Source organism: Apostichopus japonicus, chromosome 2 (assembly GCF_037975245.1).
Source record: "Apostichopus japonicus isolate 1M-3 chromosome 2, ASM3797524v1, whole genome shotgun sequence".
Lineage (NCBI taxonomy): Eukaryota > Metazoa > Echinodermata > Holothuroidea > Aspidochirotida > Stichopodidae > Apostichopus > Apostichopus japonicus.
The window spans coordinates 5570249-5594554 of record NC_092562.1 but is presented as its reverse complement, the minus strand read 5'-3'; the positions used below and the strand labels follow the sequence as shown (position 1 = coordinate 5594554).

Below are 24306 nucleotides of genomic sequence, written 5' to 3'. Positions count from 1 at the left end.
AAAGAATTATAAGGTTACAGCATATACCATCAGTATGACTATACAAATCACACAAAACTACTGAGATAAAAAACTACTAAGATATTACACCTGTTGTTTGCAGTACATGAAATACCTCCAGAAATATGATTACTTCAAAAATATTGATCCATAGCCTACATCAAGTTGTCAATAATTATAAGGCTCTGGATGGAAGGTGTTGGCATCAGTAAGTAGTCAGGTCTTCCTTCAGATGAATGTGATGTTATGAGTGTCAGGATGTAATGCAAAACACATATGTATATATAATGAAGAATGGACTTCTCTACTTGCTTTTCATTCAGGTTAATGCATTTGAAGGTGGAACAGAAGAAGTTTAATTAATACTCACATCTACTAATGAAGCATTGATGTAATCATTCCCACTCATTAAAGATTCAGGAATTTGAAGGTGGAACAGAAGAAGTTTAATTAATACTCACATCTACTAATGAAGCATTGATGTAATCATTCCCACTCATTAAAGATTCAGGAATTTGAAGGTGGAACAGAAGAAGTTTAATTAATACTCACATCTACTAATGAAGCATTGATGTAATCATTCCCACTCATTAAAGATTCAGGAATTTGAAGGTGGAACAGAAGAAGTTTAATTAATACTCACATCTACTAATGAAGCATTGATGTAATCATTCCCACTTATTAAAGATTCAGAAATTTGAAGGTGGACCAGAAGAAGTTTAATTAATACTCACATCTACTAATGAAGCATTGATGTAATTATTCCCACTCATTAAAGATTCAGGAATTTGAAGGTGGACCAGAAGAAGTTTAATTAATACTCACATCTACTAATGAAGCATTGATGTAATCATTCCCACTCATTAAAGATTCAGGAATTTGAAGGTGGACCAGAAGAAGTTTAATTAATACTCACATCTACTAATGAAGCATTGATGTAATCATTCCCACTCATTAAAGATTCAGAACAAAGTATCAGTCTGGATTTATCTACTGTCGATGAAAAATATTTGAAAATACTTTGAGCACCTTTGATTTCCAAATGTTTGTTCAATTCGAATTCAGTGAATATAACAAACAGGCCTGTAGTCAAAAACTCTGAGTTGGGGGCACTAGCTGTATTAAAGTAGGGGCACAATATTTGTATCCGGTAACTTGTGAAGTTTTTTGCACGCACGTTGTACTTGTTTATGATACAAACAGTTGCAGATTTCAAATCTTAAATTAAATGAAGCTCTTATATGAGTTTTCAAAGTATAACAATCACAATAATAATTCTAGTAAAACATTGAGGATAAATCACGCCCTGACTGCACCTTGTTTTGATGGTAAGAATAAAAAACTTGATTCATATAGATGGTACCTGGAGTAAATCTTGGAATGGAAAGTAGAGTTCGAAACCCAGTTTTTTAATAGTGGGCCAAAATAACCAAATAAAATACATCTTGAGATGACTTACCCGTGATTTTATCAGGGTATCCATTCTTGCACTTGTTAACATCTTGCTTGCCTACTCCAGCTTCACTTTTATGGCAGGGGGTATTTGGTAATGCCTTCAAATTAAAACAGTTTACAATTAAAATCTGAACAAAATTGATGACAAATTGCTTTAATGCTAATAGTAATGGGTTAGTTTGATGGCTTCTTGATACTTAATGGAGCTAGTGGTATAGGCATTGCAACATACCAACAAAGACAGGAACAACAGAAGAGAAAGATAAATACTGTTTTATTGGAAGAGTTTGATATTTCATCAACGGAGTATTTCCAACAAAGGGTGACCAGCTAGATTAAGAAGGAGATTCATATATAATATGATATTTTCATCCATAAAGTGCTTAATTTAGTGATTTTTTTTTAGTAGCTGACTTAATACTCTAATGAGACTCGGAATGGCAAACTGAATTAACACGAACATTAATGTGATAGTAAAACTCCCAAACTAGTCACATTACCATCCACAAGAAGTATAAAGTGGAATTAACTTTTGATATAACTGATGAAATCAATGAATTTGTGGATGGACATTAATACCTGGAACTCGGACACCATTTGATCTTCTCTCATGTCCAGTAGCTCTTGGTGTGTTAGCTCTGTCTTGGGTGTTAGATACTCCTCCAGCAAAATGTCATACACAAACATATATTGGTCCTGCGATAATAATAAAAAATGTCAAACATTATGAAATAACATTAGTGTGTAATGAAGAGTATATCATATGAGTAAGGTACGTAGTGTCCTAATGTACTGCCAGTCACCTTGAATATTAAGAATGCAATGCACCCACCTTCAGTAACGCACCTCAAATATGTTAGCAATTCTAGCAAAACTTGCAAGTGTAACTCACATGATTGTACTTGAACAAACCAAGACATCCTACTGGTATATTATTTTATCAAATAATCATCAATTCTTGACAAACAAATTGAATTAGATGCAATACTCACCACTCTGGTAGCTCAGAATATTTGTCAGATTGATATTGTAATTTACAGGGTAAAAATCATAAACAAATAGATGTAACTCATATTTTATTTTATTCTTTGCAAGGTAGAAATCACTACTCAAACTAAACGACTGGCACTGAACAGCATAAACCAAACTTGATGTAGAACCATTAACAAATCTGTTTTAATTAATTAATTAATTAAAACTGAATTAATGATTTACCTCTGACTGCACCATTCCTATCCTATTCTTCCTCATTCTCTTCACGAATTCAAAGACAGAGATCTCATTCTCATCTGATAAGTCATCCAAGAGACAATATATGGCTAGGAATGTCCCAGTGGCACCAGCTCCATCACTGACAAGTAATAAATCATTTTAAAAGAAAGAACAAATAAAAAAATAATTCACGGAAAAGACCACATTTTTCCTTAAGTTTCTATCAGTAAGCAGAGTCCTCGTCTGTCATCCTCTGAGTTCAGAAAATATTTAACATTTTTATCAAGGTTTCATTTTTTGTTGTTCCTAAACAACTCAGAAAAATGAAGTATTATTAAAGAGATTTAAAATTATGGAATTTTTTTTTTACTTAAATTAGATACAAAATATACAATTTTATACTTAACATCCTATGTATTATGTTGGTAGTAAATGTTCTTTCACCAATACACTTGAAATATGCTGCAAGTCCAACCACCTGCTATGACATTTAGAAAGATTAAGTGACCACAGACACTGCAATTGAATACCTGCAATGGACTAGGAGAGGGACCTGGTTTGCTCTCTGACCATCTTTAACCATCTTCACAAAGGACAAGAGAGCAGTCATCTTTTTAGGGACCTTCAGATGAGGCCAGGATAGGAAAATAAATTGGCTGACCAATATGGCTTCCCCATCCTGAAAAGGAGAAAATTATGTCTTGATTATAGCTATCCATTTACCGTTCATAAATTTCAAACAGAGAAACAGTCAGGAAGGACATGCCCTAATGTATTTGCTGACAAAATTATTTTGCCCTAGGGGAGAATTTAACTTGATACTGCACATTAATAATAGCTAATGGTTCTTGTTGCTACATAAACTCAAGAGACCATGGGTATTTTTTTTTTAATCACTTCCATGTGAAATAAAGATCACTTTGCAGCTTTTCTATAAAATGCCTTTATGACTTTATTAAGAAAAATGGATTAGCTAGGGATGAGTGAAGCCAAAGTACACAATCTAAGGAGAAGCTTGGATATGTAGGGCGGATAAAACCGTAAAGTAGCCATGGATAGCAAAAGATATTAGTCACCACCCTACTACAAACTGAAGTACATGCCACACTAAATAAACCTTTAAAGAATAAACAAGAAATACTAAAAAATGTCCTACAGGGTGTCTATATATGATCAATAATTTTATTGCCAAAGGAGGGCAAATGATGATGTGGTTGCAAAAGTTAAGTGTGTCTTCAGGCACAAGTTTATTTGAGGAGGGGGGCAGGAGGGGGTAGGGGAGGGGAGGGGAGGAGAGTGTCATTTCTTACCTCAGCTACAACTATATGATTAAAAATTAAGATCACAGAATTCTACAGAAAAGTAGAAATATGTTTAGCCATTCAAGTGAGAAAGTCTGCATTTACTGGAAGCTACTTGAAGCACACGTTACCTCTTTCTGGACTAGTAACTTTTTAATTTCGTAATTTGCAAAGGAAGCGATGGACTCCACTTCAACTGTGATTGTGCCAAACGATTGCGTCTGCTCTGTACTATCTGGCCAGTATTGGTAACAAAGATCCTGAATAAGAGAATAGACCACTGCAGTATAGGAAATAGCCATTAACCAGCTATGTTTATAATATTGACTAGGATATTAAATGATTCAACCATTCAATCAAAATACGATCTCATAGTAATTCATTTCTTTGCTTCACTATAGTGCCTATAGGCAATATGGTGAAGAACAAGTCAAACAGTAATTTAACTGGCTCTGAACTCCAGTCAGCATGTGATCAATACTAACATCATAAAGTATCTTGGAGACAAATTCATTAGAGCTAGATACTGATATAGATATTGATATAGATTGATGTAGATATAAGATATTGATAATATCATGACATTGTCTGTCTCAGTTTGGTCAGTTGTAATCTAATGTTGAGTAAATGCAACATGTTTAGTGTTTATTGTTAGCATCGACAGAAACTGACTACCACATGCAAGTGTCATTTTATACAACTCAACCAAACAAAAAGCCTTGCCATTCTGTCAGTCAATTAATTATCTGGTTTATAAATCAGCACACAAATGACTCATTTTCAACCCATTACTAACTCTATCGTCACCTCCATTCTTCACCTTTTCACTATCTGTTTCTCCTGGATTCCACTACTGAAAAATTGATATTTTTTATCTGGATCTTTGTGTGGAGTGCAATTCTTTAAATTTGATCATAATCCAGAGTTGAAAATGGTCAATTTATTTTGAGGTCTAGTCAAGGGTCACTACCAGCATTATTTCATTACTGGAGTCAAGCCAGTGACTCCGTTCAACCAGGATATATGCCACAAACCTGACCTGACATGACCCTGATGGCAGATGATGGCATATGGTGGCAAGGACAAAAACGACAGTTTCCATTGATAGTTTGGTGCATGCCAGGATTATTAATCTCACTCAAGCTATTTCAGCTGGACAAGACAGTGACTTGTAAATGAAATGAACAAAATTGCAAGATAAAATATTAATCAACCAACCTGCCCGGCTTCATCTTGTAAACTGGTTACCATGACAATAACTTTCACTTTCTCCAACCAAATCATTCTCCAGAAATCATCAACTGTATCAGATGATGGACCTATATTCAAATATAAATCATTTCACAGAGTTTGAAACATCACACTGAAATATTTTTCCTGGTGTAAATGATCTTATACCTTTTGTTTTAATATTCCCTGAAGTAGCAGTATATTGATAAATAAGCTCCAAATAAGGTATTAGCTCTTGGGTGTTTACATTTTAAAGGACTTTCTAAGCCAATTTCCAATCATAAACATTCTCACCTTAAAGAGAAAGGAGGTTATTATCATATATTATATATTATATTTGATATAACATGCTTTATTGAATAGTTGGTATTTACTATCCTTCTAAACAAAAGGGATGAAAACAAAAAGTTAAACAAAGGATATGCATCCCCTTACCTGTCCTGCTTAATCTGAAATAATCAATTGAATGTATTTACCCTGAGCTGCAATGAAAGTTGTTTTGTTGAACTGATCCTGTTTTGGAGAAAAATGAATTCAAGAAAATTATGTTAATTTGCATTTTACAATGGGTGAATGATATGACTAAATAATATTGCTGCACTTTCCTCAACACAAACCAAATCAGGGAGAATTTATTTTTATTCCACAGGTCATTCACCATCATTTTGTGGTTATTTTTGTCCATATATTTTTATTTTTCATTAACAGGAGGGGCTTATTTTTGTGTCTCAATATTGTGTCCAAATTAACATCACTTCATTTCATAAATGTTTGACACATGATTGTTGACTGGACATATTACTTTCACTCTTTTTTTTACATTTCTCAAATTGGGAGTGAGCTGGCAATACCTCTGAAATGTATTGTTCTCTAAGTTTATTGTTTTCCAACATGATTCCTAGTCAACTACAAATAATTCAATCCAGATAAGGTAGTAGTTATATCATCAAGAAATATGAATATGAAAAAGGGTTTGGGTGGGGAGGGAGATGGGGTGGGTTGCATGCATGATGATTGAAATAATTGACCCAAGTACTATTAACATAGTTTAATGGTAGGAGCAAGTCATGCTAAAGCATTACAACAACAATATTTAGTCTATATCACATAATGGATCAAAACTCACTGTTCAAAGTCAATACAGACTGCAGTTCAATGACATTATTTATGTCATATTTACTAACTACTATCTTAATTTTAATTTTAATTATTTATGCAATACAAGAATACAGTAATCAAATATACAAACTAATTATATTGGGGTAAAATTTGAAATTTATATACTTACTTAACTGCATGATCACTCGTTAATTTGCAAGTTAATGTCATAATCTAGTCAAAAAAAGACCATTGAAGCAGCAATACGACTGCATTCATATGAAGATGTAGAAGAAGAATTTAGAGTCTTTTGCAAAAGTAAAAAAGATCCTATAATTCTCAGTTTAAACTTGCTTCATTCCCACACTGGTATTATACCATGTTTGGTGATTTAACAAAGTTTTCACAAAGTCCATAATTTGATATCAATTATTTGATATCAAGTATGCACTTCCCAATCACTATGAATATGCAGCAGGAAGGTTGAAGCAGAGAAGACAGCTACTGTAGACAATAGTTTTATTGAATAAATGAGAGGATACAGAGATAAATGAATACAAAACAGTATTTACCGTGATGAAACTGGCATTGTAGAAATCAGAGAATGGATCGTTTGTTAATTTGGGAAGCTTTAATCTTGTGTAATCATCTGGTATAGTAGGAAAGACAGAAAGAACATTAAAACAATAGATATTCCTGAAGAATCATTGGTGTCTCTCTTGCATATTAACTTTTTAATATAATAATATAATATATGCTTGTAATACAATGAGATGCTTATTGTAATGATCAGTGGCGTAGGAAGGTACTTTTGAGTGGGGGGGGCTGAAGACTGATGGCCGGCCTGGGGGAGGGGTCTAAGAGGAGGGGGTTGCATTTCCAGGTGGCCTCAGATGCAATTTGCTGCAATATAGCACACTTCAACACCCACTCCATTTTGTAAATAATTTTTCATTTTCACCTGGCCTTAGATGAAATGAAAAAGGGGTTTTCTTACTTGCAAAGCGCCCCCCAGCCCCCCCCCCGGTTCCTACGCCCTTGGTAATGATTAATGCTAATACACAGTGCACTTGTCCCCAAACATTCAACCAAGTATGTGCTCACTACCTATTCCCTTTACCACTAACAATATCTTTGCTCTTAATCTACAGCACTCCTGTGAGGACATAACACCTCAAACTGCCCCTCCCCTACCTTATTACCCCTTCCCCACCTAGATATCCCTTCCCCATGATACCTACACCTCTCCCACCTCAATGCCCCTCCCCACCTTGATACCTGCCCCTCCCCCACCTCAATGCGCCTCCCCACCTTGATACCTGCCCCTCCCCAACCTTGGTACCCTGAGAAGGTGGGACCTTCACACCCCACCCCCACCTTCATACCTACCCCCCCACCCCACCCCCTTCCTTGACAGTTCATAACCCCACCTTGATATGAAGCACACAAATTTAAGAAAAAAGTTTTAAAAACATAAAGTACTTACATGGCAAGATATCAGGAAATGGACTTTTGGGTAGATTTTCTGGTTTCACTGCCACATTCCAGGGCTCTTGTTGTCCCTGGGGTAACATCTAAGTGCAAAATGAAGGCAACTTTGTTTAAAAAGTTCATTAGCATATCTTAATAATTCTTATACTGTGCTCCTTGACAGCTGGCTAACATGAGGAGGAGGGAACTTACTTAATGCCAGGTCCAATGTGGCCCAATATGATGACATTAGATTTTGAAAACAGTAACAGATGCTGTTTGAACTCTACAATTCCAAATTTATATGACTTAAATTAGTAAAGAATACTTCTAGTTGGTAAAATGTAGATGCTATAATGAAACAATTATCATAAAACATTAACTCATTTTACCATCAGGAATTTCATGTAGTTTTTGGTTTGGCATAATATATATCAATTCAATTAATTCACATACTAATTATTATTCAACATTCAGTACAAGACAATACTTCAATGACACAAAATACTTACTGCAAATTCATGTCTTAAGCTGTTTGCACCTACTAATCTTTTCCTATATTCGACATAACTTTGTAGCTCTGAGACTTTTGTATGTGTCAGTTCTGCCCAATCATTGTATAATTTATGAGAATAGTCATCTGTTTCATGTTTTCTCACTCCATTAGGTATTTCTTCATAGTTGCTGTCCTCATAATAAGAGTGGACCACGATCCCATCACCTTCATCATCGTTGGGCTCAATCACAGCTGCTTCTTCTTGCTCAACCCTGCCAGCAATTTCCTCCTGCTCACTGAGAGAGTCATTACTATTTTGCTCATGAATATTAATATCCATTATGACACTACATTTTCCTTCCATCCCACTGGTGTCACCATCCGAAGGTCTATCACTTAGACCATAGGTATCCAATTCACTATTGAGAGGATCAGGCCTCTGATCAGATGCTGTTGTTGTCAAGTCGGGAGTATTCTGGTCACTCTCCACAGATGCTTGTATAGATTGGTCATCGTTATGAGTTGCAGGCTTGAGATGGCTCCCTGAGATGTCATTGCCTTCCTTTGAATGGATTTCAGCAGCAGCATTGACTGGTGCCATCGGTATGTCAGCATTGACTGGTGCCATCGGCATGTATGGTAATTGTTCAGAGTCAGCTGAGTAGTAGTTTGGTAAGGACAGGTATGAAGATGGTGTGTATCCTTTAAAGTGTTATCAAAACAAAATACATATTTAAATTGATTGTATGTGTACCCTTTATAGTGTTATCAAAACAAAATACATATTTTAAATTAATTGTATGCAATCTGAACACTTTCAATTAAAAAGCATGATTATTATCACTTGTTTTTGGTACTCCAAAATTCTTTTTACATTACATTTGTGATGTGTACCTTCAGTTAAGAGCTTTCTTTCTGTAAGACAAAAATGATATACTTGTTGCTTTATTTGTTTTTATTATTGAATAAAAATAAGTAAATTTGTAACCATGTGATGTATATCACTGCCATCGGCAAGGTGCTATTAAAAGATGGTTAGTTTCATATCTTTAGCAGTCAGTCTTTATGCCATTCTAGTCAACACATCAGAAGCTGGTCACTTCACCCAACAACCATTTCGCCCAACCTTGTTGGTCATTTCGCCCAACCAGATGGTCATTTCACCCAACCTTGCTGGTCATTGCGACCAACATTGATCAAAAATTTTATTCTTCAATATTGGTCAATTTAATAATATAACCCAAAATAAATCAAATTGAACTAGTGAAATAGAAGAAGTGATATTATTCCACACCGATTACCCTTTGTTTTTATAATAATATAACTTCCATTGTATGCGTAACCGCCTAAAGTAGTGTAATAATAATATAACCGAAATAACTCAGACTCTGATCGATATCGAACGGATATCACTTTATTTACCTACCACGAAGTAATATAACCCAAAAAAAATCAAATTGAACTGGTGAAATAGAAAAAGTGATATTATTCTGACTGTATATGAGTAAAAAAATGGTTGGGCGAAATGACCATGCTGGTTGGGCGAAATGACCAAGCTGGTTGGGCGAATTGACCATGCTAGTTGGGCGAAATGGCAGTTGGGCGAAATGGTTGTTGGGCGAAGTGACCAGAAAGCAACACATCAATGCCATCAGGAAGGTGCAATTAACAGACGGTTAGTCTTATACCCTTTGCAGTCAGTATTTATGCCTTTATAGTCGACATGTGTTAATTGTAATGAAAAAGTGATATATCTTGAATTGTTCACCTCTTCACTCTTGTAATGCTATAATGAGATCTAGTGCTCTTACTGATAGATGTGCACCACAGTAGAGGTCAACCTAGTTTTACAAAACCAGTATTGCTTCAGAAATTTATTTCTGGTTACATTTAATATTAGGAGATGTTCCATTGCGAACATCACTATGTGTATGTAAAGTAATTCTTGTGAGACATCAAGAGCTCTACACAGTGGTCCCAACTGTCAAATAATGAACTTCTGTTAAACCTGTATCCAGCAGGAAACATAACATTACATTGGAAACTCGTCCGATGTCTACAAGTTACATTCAGATAATAGAATACAAACTGTTTCAAGTTACCATCATTCACATACGTAGCATCTACATCATTGTCTACAAGTTACATTCAGATAATATAATAAAAACTGTTTCAATTTACCATCATTCACATACGTAGCATCTTCATCATTGTCTACAAGTTACATTCAGATAATATAATACAAACTGTTTCAATTTACCATCATTCACATACGTAGCATCTTCATCATTGTCTACAAGTTACATTCAGATAATATAATACAAACTGTTTCAATTTACCATCATTCACATACGTAGCATCTTCATCATTGTCTACAAGTTACATTCAGATAATGTAATACAAACTGTTTCAATTTACCATCATTCACATACGTAGCATCTACATCATTGTCTACAAGTTACATTCAGATAATATAATACAAACTGTTTCAATTTACCATCATTCATATACGTAGCATCTACATCATTGTCTACAAGTTACATTCAGATAATAGAATACAAACTGTTTCAATTTACCATCATTCACATACGTAGCATCTTCATCATTGTCTACAAGTTACATTCAGATAATGTAATACAAACTGTTTCAATTTACCATCATTCATATACGCAGCATCTTCATCATTATCTACAAGTTACATTCAGATAATATAATACAAACTGTTTCAATTTACCATCATTCACATACGTAGTATCTACATCATTGTCTACAAGTTACATTCAGATAATAGAATACAAACTGTTTCAATTTACCATCATTCACATACGTAGCATCTACATCATTGTCTACAAGTTACATTCGGATAATATAATACAAACTGTTTCAATTTACCATCATTCACATACGTAGTATCTACATCATTATCTACAAGTTACATTCAGATAATATAATACAAACTGTTTCAATTTACCATCATTCACATACGTAGCATCTACATCATTATCTACAAGTTACATTCTGATATTATAATACAAACTGTTTCAATTTACCATCATTCACATACGTAGCATCTACATCATTGTCTACAAGTTACATTCAGATAATATAATAAAAACTGTTTCAATTTACCATCATTCACATACGTAGCATCTACATCATTATCTACAAGTTACATTCAGATAATATAATACAAACTGTTTCAATTTACCATCATTCAAATACGTAGCATCTTCATCATTGTCTACAAGTTACATTCTGATAATATAATACAAACTGTTTCAATTTACCATCATTCACATACGTAGCATCTACATCATTATCTACAAGTTACATTCAGATAATATAATACAAACTGTTTCAATTTACCATCATTCACATACGTAGTATCTTCATCATTGTCTACGAGTTACATTCAGATAATATAATACAAACTGTTTCAATTTACCATCATTCATATACGTAGCATCTACATCATTGTCTACAAGTTACATTCAGATAATATAATACAAACTGTTTCAATTTACCATCATTCACATACGTAGCATCTACATCATTGTCTACAAGTTACATTCTGATAATATAATACAAACTGTTTCAATTTACCATCATTCACATACGTAGCATCTTCATCATTGTCTACGAGTTACATTCAGATAATATAATACAAACTGTTTCAATTTACCATCATTCATATACGTAGTATCTACATCATTATCTACAAGTTACATTCAGATAATATAATACAAACTGTTTCAAGTTACCATCATTCATATACGTAGCATCTACATCATTGTCTACAAGTTACATTCTGATATTATAATACAAACTGTTTCAATTTACCATCATTCACATACGTAGTATCTACATCATTGTCTACAAGTTACATTCAGATAATGTAATACAAACTGTTTCAATTTACCATCATTCATATACGTAGCATCTACATCATTATCTACAAGTTACATTCAGATAATATAATACAAACTGTTTCAAGTTACCATCATTCATATACGTAGCATCTACATCATTGTCTACAAGTTACATTCAGATAATATAATACAAACTGTTTCAATTTACCATCATTCACATACGCAGCATCTTCATCATTGTCTACAAGTTACATTCAGATAATATAATACAAACTGTTTCAATTTACCATCATTCATATACGTAGCATCTACATCATTGTCTACAAGTTACATTCAGATAATATAATACAAACTGTTTCAAGTTACCATCATTCACATACGTAGTATCTACATCATTGTCTACAAGTTACATTCAGATAATGTAATACAAACTGTTTCAATTTACCATCATTCATATACGTAGCATCTACATCATTGTCTACAAGTTACATTCAGATAATATAATACAAACTGTTTCAAGTTACCATCATTCACATACGTAGTATCTACATCATTGTCTACAAGTTACATTCAGATAATATAATACAAACTGTTTCAATTTACCATCATTCACATACGCAGCATCTTCATCATTGTCTACAAGTTACATTCAGATAATATAATACAAACTGTTTCAATTTACCATCATTCATATACGTAGCATCTACATCATTGTCTACAAGTTACATTCAGATAATATAATACAAACTGTTTCAAGTTACCATCATTCACATACGTAGTATCTACATCATTGTCTACAAGTTACATTCAGATAATGTAATACAAACTGTTTCAATTTACCATCATTCATATACGTAGCATCTACATCATTGTCTACAAGTTACATTCAGATAATATAATACAAACTGTTTCAATTTACCATCATTCACATACGCAGCATCTTCATCATTGTCTACAAGTTACATTCAGATAATATAATACAAACTGTTTCAATTTACCATCATTCATATACGTAGCATCTACATCATTGTCTACAAGTTACATTCAGATAATATAATACAAACTGTTTCAAGTTACCATCATTCACATACGTAGTATCTACATCATTGTCTACAAGTTACATTCAGATAATGTAATACAAACTGTTTCAATTTACCATCATTCATATACGTAGCATCTACATCATTGTCTACAAGTTACATTCAGATAATATAATACAAACTGTTTCAAGTTACCATCATTCACATACGTAGCATCTACATCATTGTCTACAAGTTACATTCAGATAATAGAATACAAACTGTTTCAATTTACCATCATTCACATACGTAGTATCTACATCATTGTCTACAAGTTACATTCAGATAATGTAATACAAACTGTTTCAATTTACCATCATTCACATACGTAGTATCTACATCATTGTCTACAAGTTACATTCAGATAATGTAATACAAACTGTTTCAATTTACCATCATTCATATACGTAGCATCTACATCATTATCTACAAGTTACATTCAGATAATATAATACAAACTGTTTCAATTTACCATCATTCATATACGTAGCATCTACATCATTGTCTACAAGTTACATTCTGATATTATAATACAAACTGTTTCAATTTACCATCATTCACATACGTAGCATCTTCATCATCGTCTACGAGTTACATTCAGATAATATAATACAAACTGTTTCAATTTACCATCATTCACATACGTAGCATCTTCATCATCGTCTACAAGTTACATTCAGATAATATAATACAAACTGTTTCAATTTACCATCATTCATATACGTAGCATCTACATCATTGTCTACAAGTTACATTCTGATATTATAATACAAACTGTTTCAATTTACCATCATTCACATACGTAGCATCTACATCATTATCTACAAGTTACATTCAGATAATATAATACAAACTGTTTCAATTTACCATCATTCATATACGTAGCATCTACATCATTATCTACAAGTTACATTCTGATATTATAATACAAACTGTTTCAATTTACCATCATTCATATACGTAGCATCTACATCATTATCTACAAGTTACATTCAGATAATATAATACAAACTGTTTCAATTTACCATCATTCATATACGGAGCATCTACATCATTGTCTACAAGTTACATTCTGATAATATATACAAACTGTTTCAATTTACCATCATTCATATACGTAGCATCTACATCATTATCTACAAGTTACATTCTGATATTATAATACAAACTGTTTCAATTTACCATCATTCACATACGTAGCATCTTCATCATCGTCTACAAGTTATATTCTGATAATATAATACAAACTGTTTCAATTTACCATCATTCATATACGTAGTATCTACATCATTGTCTACAAGTTACATTCTGATAATATAATACAAACTGTTTCAATTTACCATCATTCATATACGTAGCATCTACATCATTATCTACAAGTTACATTCTGATATTATAATACAAACTGTTTCAATTTACCATCATTCATATACGTAGCATCTACATCATTATCTACAAGTTACATTCAGATAATATAATACAAACTGTTTCAAGTTACCATCATTCATATACGTAGCATCTACATCATTGTCTACAAGTTACATTCAGATAATATAATACAAACTGTTTCAAGTTACCATCATTCATATACGTAGTATCTACATCATTGTCTACAAGTTACATTCAGATAATATAATACAAACTGTTTCAATTTACCATCATTCATATACGTAGCATCTACATCATTGTCTACAAGTTACATTCAGATAATATAATACAAACTGTTTCAATTTACCATCATTCATATACGTAGCATCTACATCATTGTCTACAAGTTACATTCAGATAATATAATACAAACTGTTCCAATTTACCATCATTCATATACATAGCATCTACATCATTGTCTACAAGTTACATTCAGATAATGTAATACAAACTGTTTCAATTTACCATCATTCATATACGCAGCATCTTCATCATTGTCTACAAGTTACATTCAGATAATAGAATACAAACCGGTTTAATTTACCATCATTCATATACGCAGCATCTTCATCATTGTCTACAAGTTACATTCAGATAATAGAATACAAACTGTTTCAATTTACCATCCTTCGATATACGCAGCATCTTCATCATTGTCTACAAGTTACATTCAGATAATAGAATACAAACTGTTTCAATTTACCATCATTCATATACGTAGCATCTACATCATTGTCTACAAGTTACATTCAGATAATATAATACAAACTGTTTCAATTTACCATCATTCACATACGCAGCATCTTCATCATTGTCTACAAGTTGCATTCAGATAATATAATACAAACTGTTTCAATTTACCATCATTCATATACGCAGCATCTTCATCATTGTCTACAAGTTGCATTCAGATAATATAATACAAACTGTTTCAATTTACCATCATTCACATACGTAGCATCTACATCATTATCTACAAGTTACATTCAGATAATAGAATACAAACTGTTTCAATTTACCATCATTCATATACGTAGCATCTTCATCATTGTCTACAAGTTACATTCAGATAATAGAATACAAACCGGTTTAATTTACCATCATTCATATACGCAGCATCTTCATCATTGTCTACAAGTTACATTCAGATAATAGAATACAAACTGTTTCAATTTACCATCCTTCGATATACGCAGCATCTTCATCATTGTCTACAAGTTACATTCAGATAATAGAATACAAACTGTTTCAATTTACCATCATTCATATACGTAGCATCTACATCATTGTCTACAAGTTACATTCAGATAATATAATACAAACTGTTTCAATTTACCATCATTCACATACGTAGCATCTTCATCATTGTCTACAAGTTACATTCAGATAATATAATACAAACTGTTTCAATTTACCATCATTCACATACGTAGCATCTTCATCATTGTCTACAAGTTACATTCAGATAATATAATACAAACTGTTTCAATTTACCATCATTCACATACGCAGCATCTTCATCATTGTCTACAAGTTGCATTCAGATAATATAATACAAACTGTTTCAATTTACCATCATTCATATACGCAGCATCTTCATCATTGTCTACAAGTTGCATTCAGATAATATAATACAAACTGTTTCAATTTACCATCATTCATATACGCAGCATCTTCATCATTGTCTACAAGTTGCATTCAGATAATATAATACAAACTGTTTCAATTTACCATCATTCATATACGCAGCATCTTCATCATGTCTACAAGTTACATTCAGATAATATAATACAAACTGTTTCAATTTACCATCATTCATATACGCAGCATCTTCATCATTGTCTACAAGTTACATTCAGATAATATAATACAAACTGTTTCAATTTACCATCATTCATATACGTAGCATCTACATCATTGTCTACAAGTTACATTCAGATAATATAATACAAACTGTTTCAATTTACCATCATTCACATACGCAGCATCTTCATCATTGTCTACAAGTTGCATTCAGATAATATAATACAAACTGTTTCAATTTACCATCATTCATATACGTAGCATCTTCATCATTGTCTACAAGTTACATTCAGATAATATAATACAAACTGTTTCAATTTACCATCGTTCACATACGTAGCATCTACATCATTGTCTACAAGTTACATTCAGATAATATAATATAAACTGTTTCAATTTACCATCATTCATATACGTAGCATCTACATCATTGTCTACAAGTTACATTCAGATAATATAATACAAACTGTTTCAATTTACCATCATTCACATACGCAGCATCTTCATCATTGTCTACAAGTTGCATTCAGATAATATAATACAAACTGTTTCAATTTACCATCATTCATATACGTAGCATCTTCATCATTGTCTACAAGTTACATTCAGATAATATAATACAAACTGTTTCAATTTACCATCGTTCACATACGCAGCATCTTCATCATTGTCTACAAGTTGCATTCAGATAATATAATACAAACTGTTTCAATTTACCATCAATCATATACGTAGCATCTACATCATTGTCTACAAGTTGCATTCAGATAATATAATACAAACTGTTTCAATTTACCATCAATCATATACGTAGCATCTACATCATTATCTACAAGTTACATTCAGATAATATAATACAAACTGTTTCAATTTACCATCATTCACATACGTAGTATCTACATCATTATCTACAAGTTACATTCTGATATTATAATACAAACTGTTTCAATTTACCATCATTCACATACGTAGCATCTTCATCATTGTCTACAAGTTACATTCAGATAATATAATACAAACTGTTTCAATTTACCATCATTCACATACGCAGCATCTTCATCATTGTCTACAAGTTGCATTCAGATAATATAATACAAACTGTTTCAATTTACCATCATTCATATACGTTGCATCTTCATCATTGTCTACAAGTTACATTCAGATAATATAATACAAACTGTTTCAATTTACCATCATTCACATACGTAGCATCTACATCGTTGTCTACAAGTTACATTCTGATAATATAATACAAACTGTTCCAATTTACCATCATTCATATACGTAGCATCTTCATCATTGTCTACAAGTTACATTCGGATAATATAATACAAACTGTTTCAATTTACCATCATTCATATACGTAGCATCTACATCATTGTCTACAAGTTACATTCGGATAATATAATACAAACTGTTTCAATTTACCATCATTCATATACGTAGCATCTACATCATTGTCTACAAGTTACATTCAGATAATATCATACAAACTGTTTCAATTTACCATCATTCACATACGTAGCATCTACATCATTGTCTACAAGTTACATTCAGATAATATAATACAAACTGTTTCAATTTACCATCATTCATATACGTAGCATCTACATCATTGTCTACAAGTTACATTCAGATAATATAATACAAACTGTTTCAATTTACCATCATTCATATACGTAGCATCTACATCATTGTCTACAAGTTACTTTCAGATAATATAGTACAAACTGTTTCAATTTACCATCATTCACATACGTAGCATCTACATCATTGTCTACAAGTTACATTCAGATAATATAATACAAACTGTTTCAATTTACCATCATTCATATACGTAGCATCTACATCATTGTCTACAAGTTACATTCAGATAATATAATACAAACTGTTTCAATTTACCATCATTCACATACGTAGCATCTACATCATTGTCTACAAGTTACATTCAGATAATATAATACAAACTGTTTCAATTTACCATCATTCATATACGTAGCATCTACATCATTGTCTACAAGTTTTCATTTGGAAAATATAATACAAACTGTTTCAATTTACCATCATTCATATACGTAGCATCTACATCATTGTCTACAAGTTACATTCTGATAATATAATACAAACTGTTTCAATTTACCATCATTCACATACGTAGCATCTTCATCATTGTCTACAAGTTACATTCAGATAATATAATACAAACTGTTTCAATTTACCATCATTCACATACGTAGCATCTTCATCATTGTCTACAAGTTACATTCGGATAATATAATACAAACTGTTTCAATTTACCATCATTCATATACGTAGCATCTACATCATTGTCTACAAGTTACTTTCAGATAATATAGTACAAACTGTTTCAATTTACCATCATTCACATACGTAGCATCTACATCATTGTCTACAAGTTACATTCAGATAATATAATACAAACTGTTTCAATTTACCATCATTCATATACGTAGCATCTACATCATTGTCTACAAGTTACTTTCAGATAATATAGTACAAACTGTTTCAATTTACCATCATTCACATACGTAGCATCTACATCATTGTCTACAAGTTACATTCAGATAATATAATACAAACTGTTTCAATTTACCATCATTCATATACGTAGCATCTACATCATTGTCTACAAGTTACATTCAGATAATATAATACAAACTGTTTCAATTTACCATCATTCATATACGTAGCATCTACATCATTGTCTACAAGTTTTCATTTGGAAAATATAATACAAACTGTTTCAATTTACCATCATTCATATACGTAGCATCTACATCATTGTCTACAAGTTACATTCTGATAATATAATACAAACTGTTTCAATTTACCATCATTCACATACGTAGCATCTTCATCATTGTCTACAAGTTACATTCAGATAATAGAATACAAACTGTTTCAATTTACCATCATTCACATACGTAGCATCTTCATCATTGTCTACAAGTTACATTCTGATAATATAATACAAACTGTTTCAATTTACCATCATTCATATACGTAGCATCTTCATCAATGTCTACAAGTTACATTCAGATAATATAATACAAACTGTTTCAATTTACCATCATTCACATACGTAGCATCTTCATCATTGTCTACAAGTTACATTCAGATAATATAATACAAACTGTTTCAATTTACCATCATTCACATACGTAGCATCTTCATCATTGTCTACAAGTTACATTCGGATAATATAATACAAACTGTTTCAATTTACCATCATTCATATACGTAGCATCTACATCATTGTCTACAAGTTACTTTCGGATAATATAGTACAAACTGTTTCAATTTACCATCATTCACATACGTAGCATCTACATCATTGTCTACAAGTTACATTCAGATAATATAATACAAACTGTTTCAATTTACCATCATTCATATACGTAGCATCTACATCATTGTCTACAAGTTTTCATTTGGAAAATATAATACAAACTGTTTCAATTTACCATCATTCATATACGTAGCATCTACATCATTGTCTACAAGTTACATTCTGATAATATAATACAAACTGTTTCAATTTACCATCATTCACATACGTAGCATCTTCATCATTGTCTACAAGTTACATTCAGATAATATAATACAAACTGTTTCAATTTACCATCATTCACATACGTAGCATCTTCATCATTGTCTACAAGTTACATTCTGATAATATAATACAAACTGTTTCAATTTACCATCATTCATATACGTAGCATCTTCATCATTGTCTACAAGTTACATTCAGATAATATAATACAAACTGTTTCAATTTACCATCATTCATATACGTAGCATCTACATCATTGTCTACAAGTTACATTCTGATAATATAATACAAACTGTTTCAATTTACCATCATTCATATACGTAGCATCTACATCATGTCTTATTGTTTTCTTCTTGTACGAGTGGCCCCTTCTCAGTCTCCTGTTTCCGCATTGCAGTAAATTAAACAGTAAACATTTCATTGGTTTATACGTTCAAGTGAAATTTCTATTACATAATCATTTACATAAATACAAGTACGAGTGGCCCCTTCTCAGTCTCCTGTTTCCGCATTGCAGTAAATTAAACAGTAAACATTTCATTGGTTTATACGTTCAAGTGAAATTTCTATTACATAATCATTTACATAAATACAAGTACGAGTGGCCCCTTCTCAGTCTCCTGTTTCCACATCGCAGTAAATTAAACAGTAAACATTTCATTGGTTTATACGTTCAAGTGAAATTTCTATTACATAATCATTTACATAAATACAAGTACGAGTGGCCCCTTCTCAGTCTCCTGTTTCCACATCGCAGTAAATTAAACAGTAAACATTTCATTGGTTTATACGTTCAAGTGAAATTTCTATTACATAATCATTTACATAAATATTTCTTTTCGTTGAACAATGTGATAGGCAAGGCTGCTCAGTGATGTTCACTTGATATAAACAAAGTTTTCTGCCAATTTTTTTTAACAAAGATGGTTTAAAAAAAGAATTACAAAACAAAAGATACCTTTCCTAGGTTGAAACACATTATTAACAAAACCATCATAGTGTCATAGAACAGCACAAATATCATGGAATACCTTGAAAGGGTGCAATGCCATCAAGTAGTCTCATTGCAGCTGTTTTAAAGATATTGTTGTAGAGTTAGTATTATCAAGTTTCAAAATACTTTTATAAAGGTTGGAAACCTGAGTACTGATGTTTAACACCGATAGCAAAACGATCATTTTATAAATCCATTCTTTTTAATTTGACATGGGCAGTAAAGATGATAACTCTAGGTGACCTTTTTCTTGGTACATTTCCTGAAGCAATAAGGTACGACAAGTTTCAATTACCGAGATGAAATGAACTTACCAAATAAACACAATGGAGAAGGCAACAAGGAGTAGAATTACTACAAGGATGACAATGATGATGACAAAAAGAGTGCCCAATCCTAGAAAGAAATGAATAAAATAATAATTACAAGATGATTAATGAGCAAAGATTCCAGAGCCAGGCCAGGCCCAGGATAGTAGTCACCCCCTTTTCACACTCTTGATATTTTCCTTGAGTATATTATGAAAATGATAATACACTATTCTTGATCCCATATTTTTCTATGCCCCTCTATGTTTTCCCAGATCCTCTATTGACCATTGATCCTGGGGATTATAGCAGCTGACCCCAGCCATCGCTTCAGGCTTGTTTATAAATAGCAGAATAAAATACAGTATTTCATTATCTTGTGTCTAGAGGTACAAATGTATGTAAATTGGAAATATTGATGGGGGTTAATGTAGTGTTATGCAATCTCAAAACACAACTTTTTATTTTCTTATTTCATGGTACAATGTAACAGAAGCTATGCTTAAAACTTGTTAAAGCAATTATTTCGTCACAATTAATATCTGACTAACAAGTAGATGGAAATGTTAAATACCTCCTGTAAAAAGATTCAACTAGATGAAAATGTGTTTTACTGTTACAATATTCAACTAGATGAAATGTTGAATACCTACTAGCTGTTACAATATTCAACATTTTGTGAGTGATTACAGTGAATCTCAAAATCCCACTTAAAAACACTGTTAACATTTTCATAAAGGCAAACCGCAAACCTGCATTGGATGTTGTGACACTGAGATATCTGCTGGACATATAAACAATCTGGAATCAAAAAACAGAAAAATAATTGTCATTCTAGTTTGAGAAAAGCAATTATTCCAAAGTTTGTTTACTAAAATTACTTATTAACAGCGTTCAACCTCCCAACAGGCACAGCTTATTTACTGTAATAGCTAGTGCAAAATTCAGGTGCAACATTCCTTGATTTATTTTTTCAGCTTATTAAATCAGTATTTTTCTTGCAATCAGTTACAAACTCTTAGGATGTATACCACATTATTATGCTGTGATTGCAAATATTCATATTTACAATTCTCAAATGATGAATGATTCTCTGTGCAAAAAAAAAATGATTAACTTTTAGATATATGCATCATTTTAAATAAATAACACCAACACATAAATAACACCAACACAATGAAGCTTGAACAAATGGATCTTAATATACCCTAGAACATATAACTGTAGGTAAACACCATACACACTATCATGCTGTTGAAGTTACAAACTTGAAACTGTTTTAATATCTTTGTTTTTCATGACATTTTAGCTTAAATTATTCTTGTTCTTGTATAACAATAAAGTCAGGAATTGATCACTTACTGAGCCATCATCCAAGATACTGTAAGTCCTTAGAAAGATGACATAGTTTGTTTGTTCCTTCAAAGGTGAGTTAGATGCTAATAGGAGGGTAGTATTTAAACCCCATGGAATGGACCTTTTCTTGGTATGTCTATTACCAATAGACCATACTTGACTACCGTTGGAAGAACCACTGCTGGTTTGCTCTGCAGGTTGAGCTCTCCTGATGATAACATTGCTATCACTGAGGTGGCACCCAGTTGATACCCCATCTTGTCCCCCAATACTGATATACGGGAGGAAAACAACATCATCACTGCAAAGTAATTAGAATCAAACCAGAACAATTATATATCTGACCATCCAAACACAATAAGTTGTAAAGTTGTAGAAAATGAAGTAACGACTTCCAGAAATTTATCTTTGCAAGAATAACCTGCAGATTTTGATTGAATTAAATTAAATGACAAAGTAACTACAAGTTTTGTTGAGAGCATGGGCCTACATGATCAAACATTTAATGGAGTGACTAAAACAAACCAGTCCCAATCAACTTCAAGGAACATGTACAAACAGACTGTAGAGTAGGGAATAATTTAAGATTCAAATTTAGCCGTTTAAATTAGGCCGTATTGTCTCTCATGGTTCCTGTGAAATAGTAATTAAAATTTGTTATGCGATACAGGATAAATTAATTCCCTGCAGAAGATATATTGAACAGAACTGAATATCTCACTGTCTGTAAACTACTGCACGATATGGAAGTCCAGCATCTGAGGGTTGGTTGACCACGATATCTGGAGGAATGTCTTCATCTGGGTTACTTAAGAGGATGCCATTGGTTTCCATGACAACAAACTCATAACAGCTACAATAAGAAATGATATGTCGATAGAGACAGAACATAATAACTTAGAGTATTATACATTTCAAAATTACAATTCTGTCATTAGAATTAAACTTAATATCTTCCCTCACAAAAAATATAAAAAAGGTTACTTAACAATTATCGATGAACTGAATGGAGGCAACAGGAATTTGGATAAAACATTCTGGAAAGTAACTTTAGGGTTGGCTAGACTTCACATACTTTAAGCTGCTCTCAGAAAATTGATACCTAATAACAAGTTCATTAGCATACCTGATGGGTCCATTCCTTGTGTCCACTTCAGCTGATGCTAACATCACAGAAGTACTAGAAACAGAATTTTTGTTGTTGAAGAGTTTTAGATCAGGGATTATGTCAGGAGCTAGAATGAAAATCAAAGCAAACAATGAGAATTTGGAACCAACAAAACATTGCAACGCAATGGTAGTTTATTCACACTATATGCTTTATGTATACCATAATATGGTGGTTCAAGTAACTATTTCAACCTAAAGAACAATAGCATTTGCTGTCACCAACTGCAATCAAACCGCTGGTCTGGATGTATGTAAGTTTTTCTACAAGGCCAACCAACAATTCTGCAACCATCAACAAGGTTTGTTAAATTACTGCAGGAATAAAGAAAAAAAGTTCTTGCTCTGCAATATTGTAAAAGAAAGCTAATTTCAGGTGTAAGGATACTATCAAAATTATGTGAAGCTATACAATTCTGTTTGACCCAAACAGTGCATTTATTGAGGAAAGCATACGCTGATAATA

The 24306-nt window shown here is 32.3% G+C and overlaps 1 protein-coding gene across 3 annotated transcripts in view; it reads right to left on the bottom strand.

Moving 5' to 3' along the window:
- The window catches only part of LOC139975669 (uncharacterized), a 39454-nt gene that overhangs the window by 9797 nt on the left and 5351 nt on the right, over positions 1 to 24306 (bottom strand). For 2 of the 3 annotated variants that reach the window (XM_071983769.1, XM_071983779.1), the window contains exons 9-25: positions 23800 to 23908; positions 23395 to 23526; positions 22680 to 22974; positions 22070 to 22118; positions 21324 to 21405; positions 20322 to 20395; positions 8279 to 8964; positions 7783 to 7870; positions 6869 to 6945; positions 5675 to 5711; positions 5187 to 5287; positions 4100 to 4228; positions 3198 to 3346; positions 2671 to 2806; positions 2035 to 2151; positions 1460 to 1553; positions 917 to 993 (exon numbers count right to left, since the gene is read on the bottom strand). In XM_071983769.1, coding sequence (XP_071839870.1) covers positions 917 to 993; positions 1460 to 1553; positions 2035 to 2151; positions 2671 to 2806; positions 3198 to 3346; positions 4100 to 4228; positions 5187 to 5287; positions 5675 to 5711; positions 6869 to 6945; positions 7783 to 7870; positions 8279 to 8964; positions 20322 to 20395; positions 21324 to 21405; positions 22070 to 22118; positions 22680 to 22974; positions 23395 to 23526; positions 23800 to 23908 — 2432 coding nt within the window. The remainder of the gene's footprint in view (positions 1 to 916; positions 994 to 1459; positions 1554 to 2034; positions 2152 to 2670; positions 2807 to 3197; positions 3347 to 4099; positions 4229 to 5186; positions 5288 to 5674; positions 5712 to 6868; positions 6946 to 7782; positions 7871 to 8278; positions 8965 to 20321; positions 20396 to 21323; positions 21406 to 22069; positions 22119 to 22679; positions 22975 to 23394; positions 23527 to 23799; positions 23909 to 24306) is intronic. The other variant, XM_071983786.1, reaches the window with a different exon arrangement.